The sequence below is a fragment of the Carcharhinus amblyrhynchos genome, unplaced genomic scaffold (genome assembly GCF_965287045.1).
Source record: "Carcharhinus amblyrhynchos unplaced genomic scaffold, sCarAmb.v2.hapA scaffold_464, whole genome shotgun sequence".
In the NCBI taxonomy this organism is placed as follows: Eukaryota; Metazoa; Chordata; class Chondrichthyes; order Carcharhiniformes; family Carcharhinidae; genus Carcharhinus; species Carcharhinus amblyrhynchos.
In genome coordinates, this window is record NW_027650204.1 from 108,354 (window position 1) to 112,500 (window position 4,147).

At 51.6% G+C, this 4,147-nt stretch overlaps 1 protein-coding gene across 1 annotated transcript in view; it reads left to right on the forward strand.

Annotated features, from left to right (window-relative positions):
• Positions 1 to 403: 403 nt before the first annotated feature.
• The window catches only part of LOC145339439 (FXYD domain-containing ion transport regulator 3-like), a gene marked incomplete at its 3' end in the record, with an annotated part of 27,386 nt that continues 23,642 nt past the window's right edge, over positions 404 to 4,147 (forward strand). Inside the window, exons 1-2 of the mRNA XM_080183909.1 lie at positions 404 to 535; positions 2,021 to 2,064. Of these exons, the coding sequence (XP_080040035.1) occupies positions 2,028 to 2,064 (37 nt within the window). The remainder of the gene's footprint in view (positions 536 to 2,020; positions 2,065 to 4,147) is intronic.

Below are 4,147 nucleotides of genomic sequence, written 5' to 3' on the forward strand. Positions count from 1 at the left end.
CACATTCTCCCCACTCCCCGTGGGAGCGAGTCCCACATTCTCCCCCACTCCCCGTGGGAGCGAGTCCCACATTCTCCCCACTCCCCGTGGGAGCGAGTCCCACATTCTCCCCACTCCCTCAGAAGTTTCTCTTGAATTCCCCACTGGGTGTATTAGTGACTGTCGCATATCGATAGACTCCTGGTTCTTCTCTCTCCCCCACACAAGGGGAAACGTTGTCTCTTAGTCAACCTTATTGAAACCCCTTCCGAATTTGGGGGACCTCGATTGGGTTGCCCCCCCCCCCGCCTCCTTTCTCTTTTGGACCCCGTCCTGTCGAACTCGGCCTCCAATCCCAGAGGCAGTGATGAGAGATTCCTGCCTGGAAAACTGTTTCCCAAGCAAAGGGTTAAAACAGCCTGGGCCCATCCCACCGCCCCTGAGCTGTGGGTGTGGAACTGAATAAGTAAATAGGGTGACTGTTGCTTTCTCACTGATCTGTGTTCTGAGCTTAACCTTGCCTCGCTCGCTGCCTTTGAGGAAGGAAGACTTTCTTGTAAGTACGTTATGGGGGCCAGGAATGCTGCCCATCTCCACGAGCTTTGAATGATTGGTTCATTGGAGAGGGGGGGAATGATATTTGGTGGTTTTGTGTGTGTGTGTGTGTGCGTGTGAGTGTGTTTGTGCGTGGAACACTCTTTAGTACTCTTCTTCTCCCTGTATCTCTCCCCAAAGCCAGGCCTCCCTCACACAAAGCCCGGGCAACCATGTTTTTCCCCCGCGCTGTGGGTTGGAATGTTATTGTCGACCTGTTTGATTCCCTTTACTCTCGCTCGCTCGCTGCCTCCTGCTCGGCTCTCGTTGCGTGCCAGGATTCGAGTGAGCCGGTTCGGAGCCACACCCTGCCTTCCAAAGACAACAAGTGAAGCTATTCAACAGGACGTTGTCTCGGTTTCACAAATGTAGCAAGGAAAGCGACCTCCCTCCCTCCCTCCCTGTGCCCTCCCCACCGCCGCTACATCAGACAGGAGTGTGATCCACTCCCAGTCCCAGTCTCCCCGCTCTCCAGCCAGGAATGAAGGTGCCCCTTCCCCGGCGCCAGGGAAACGTTTATAGAGACCCCCCCCCCCCACCCCGTCCCAATTTTATCCCGCGGTCACCTGGATGAGATTTCCTTCTTTAAAAAAACGGCAAGTCTGAAAAATATAAAAGTCTCCCTCGCTCCCCTGGCAAGCTAAAATTTCCCCAAAAACTGTATTGTGAAAGAGCGTGAATTTGCCGGGAGGGGTGGCTGGTTATTTGGCAAGGGATGGTTTGGGAAGTCATTTCTCTCTCTCTCTCTCTCCCGCTCCAAAGTTCTTCCTGCTCTGAGACTTCCACTCCCTATTTTAGCTCAAGCCTCTTATTTAAAAAAGACGACAAACTTAGTTACAAAGTTTTCCTTTCCTTCCGAAAGTTTCTGATTTGATTTTGATGTGTTATTAGAGTTTATTTGTTAGTTACAGGTCGGGCCGCATTAACACCGCAATGAAGTTATTGTGAAAATGCCCTCGGTCGCCAGACTCCGGCGCCTGTTCGGGTACACTGAGGGAGAATTTAGCACGGCCCAATGCACCCTAACTATTGTCACATGTATTCGTATACAGTGAAAAGTATTGTTTCTTGTGCACTGTACAAAGCATACTCTTCATAGAGAAGGAAGGGAGAGGGTGCAGAATGTAGTGTTACAGTCATAGCGAGGGTGTAGAGAAAGATCAGCTTAATGTGAGGTAGGTTCATTCAAATTTAGTTAGATTTATTATTGCCACATGTATTAACATACAGTGAAAAATATTGTTTCCTGCGCGCTACACAGACAAAACATACCGTTCATAGAGAAGGAAAGGAGAGAGTACAAAATGTAGTGTTACAGTCACAGTGAGGGTGTGGAGAGTGTTTAAGCTGTTACTTGTGTATCTGTCAGTTTTCCTGTTCGTATCGGACTGGAATATTTTGGGAATTCGAGTGATTAATTTCATGTTGGTCTCTCTCGGATTCTTAGGGAGAAGATGATCGGAGCGGCTGGAATGGTGGTGTTGGCAGTGGGTAAGGATTTATATATCCCGTTTCTCATCGCCGATGGAATGGACTTGGAACCGGACCCTCCCCCTCCCCCTCCCCCTCCCCATCCCCATCTCCCTCTCCCTCCCCCCTCCCTCTCCTTCCCCCTCCCTCTCCCTCCCCCCTCCCTCTCCTTCCCCCTTCCTCTCCCTCCCACCCTGCCTCCCCCTTCCCCTCCCCCTCCCCATCCCCCTCTTCATCCCCTTCTCCCACCTCCCTCCCTTTCCTCCCTCCCCCCTCTCCCTCCCCCCTCCCCCTCCCCCTCCCTCCCCCCTCCCCCATTCCTCTCCCTCCCCCCTCTCCCTCCCCCCCTCCCCCTCCCTCTCCCTCCCCCCTCTCCATCTCCCCCTCCTCGACTCTCTCTGTTGTGTCTTCTTGGCAAATGTGAGGGAGGGTATTCGGTAAGACGCCTTTGTACACGTGTGTGGCACGCGTGCACACGCACACTCGTGTATATACACACGCGTAAAGACAGGGCCCTGACTTCTTGAGGGGAGCACTGCCTGGGATCTTTCTGTGCAGTTTTTTTCTGGACTGCCCTTTCTCCTGGAAGCCAGGATCGGTTTTCCCTGTTCCATGGCTGTGTCCCAGACTGGCCATTGTCAGGAGTTTGACTCCTGTTACCTCCCAGGGACATTGCTGCGGGAAAGCTGGAAGTGAACCCTCAGTGCTCTGACTCACAGTCCCAGAATAGACTTCTAGAAAAGTGTTGCCTGATGGAGTCGTGTCTGGGTGTCCTCAGTCGAGAATCTATCGCACTCTGCCTTAGAAATATTCAGAGTCTCTGCTCCCACTGCCTTAAGATTTGGATTTGATTTGATTTATTATTGTCACATACTGGGATTGAGTGAAAAGTATTGTTTCTCGCACACTATACAGACAAAGCATACTGTTCATAGAAGCCTACAGTGCAGAAGGAGGCCATTCGGCCCATCGAGTCTGCAGTGACCACAATCCCATCCAGGCCCTATCCCCATAACCCCACACATAGGAACATAAGAAATAGGAGCAGGAGTAGGCCATCTAGCCCTTCGAGCCTGCCCCGCCATTCAATAAGATCATGGCTGATCTGAAGTGGATCAGTTCCACTTTCCCGCTTTCTCCCCATAACTCTTAATTCCCTCGCCTACCAAAAACCCATCAACCCGTGTCTCAAAAATATTTAGCGAGGCAGCCTCCACCACTTCAACGGGCAGAGAATTCCAGAGATTCACCACCCTTTGAGTGAAGAAGTTCCTCCTCAACTCCGTTCTAAACTGCCTCCCCCCCTTTATCTTGAGGCTGTGCCCCCTAGTCCTGCGATCCTTTCTGAGTGGGTAGAATCTCTCCACCTCTACCCTATCCATCCCCTTCATTATCACATACGTCTCTATAAGATCCCCCCTCATCCTTCTAAACTCTAAACGAGTACAGACCCAGTCTATTCAGTCTCTCTTCATAGTCCAACCCCCTCATCTCCGGTATCACCCTAGTGAACACTCTCTGCCAGTACCCTGCATTTACCCTGCTAGTGCCCCTGACACTAAGGGGCAATTTATAATAGCCAATCCATCGAACTGGCACACCTTTGGACTGTGGGAGAAAACCGGAGCACCCGGAGGAAACCCACACAGACACGGGGAGAATGTGCAGACTCTACACAGACAGAGACCCAAGGCGGGAATCGAACCCTGGCACTGTGAGGCAGCAGTGCTAACCACTGTGCAACCATAGAGTACAGAGGGAAGAAGGAAGGGAGAGGGTGCAGAATGTAGTGTTACAGTCACAGCGAGGGTGTAGAGAAAGATCAACTTAATGCGAGGTCGGTTCATTCAAAAGTCTGACAGCAGCAGGGAAGAAGCTGTTCTTGAGTCGGTCAGTACGGGACCTCAGACTTTTGTATCTTTTTCCTCATGGAAGAAGGTGGAAGAGAGAATGTCCGGGGTGTGTGGGATCCTTAATTATACCGGCTGCTTTTCCTGAGGCAGCGGGAAGTGTAGACAGAGTCAATGGATGGGAGGCTGGTTTGTGAGATGGATTGGGGCTACATTCCCAATTCCCCTGGTTCCAGACACTCCCACAATGGGGA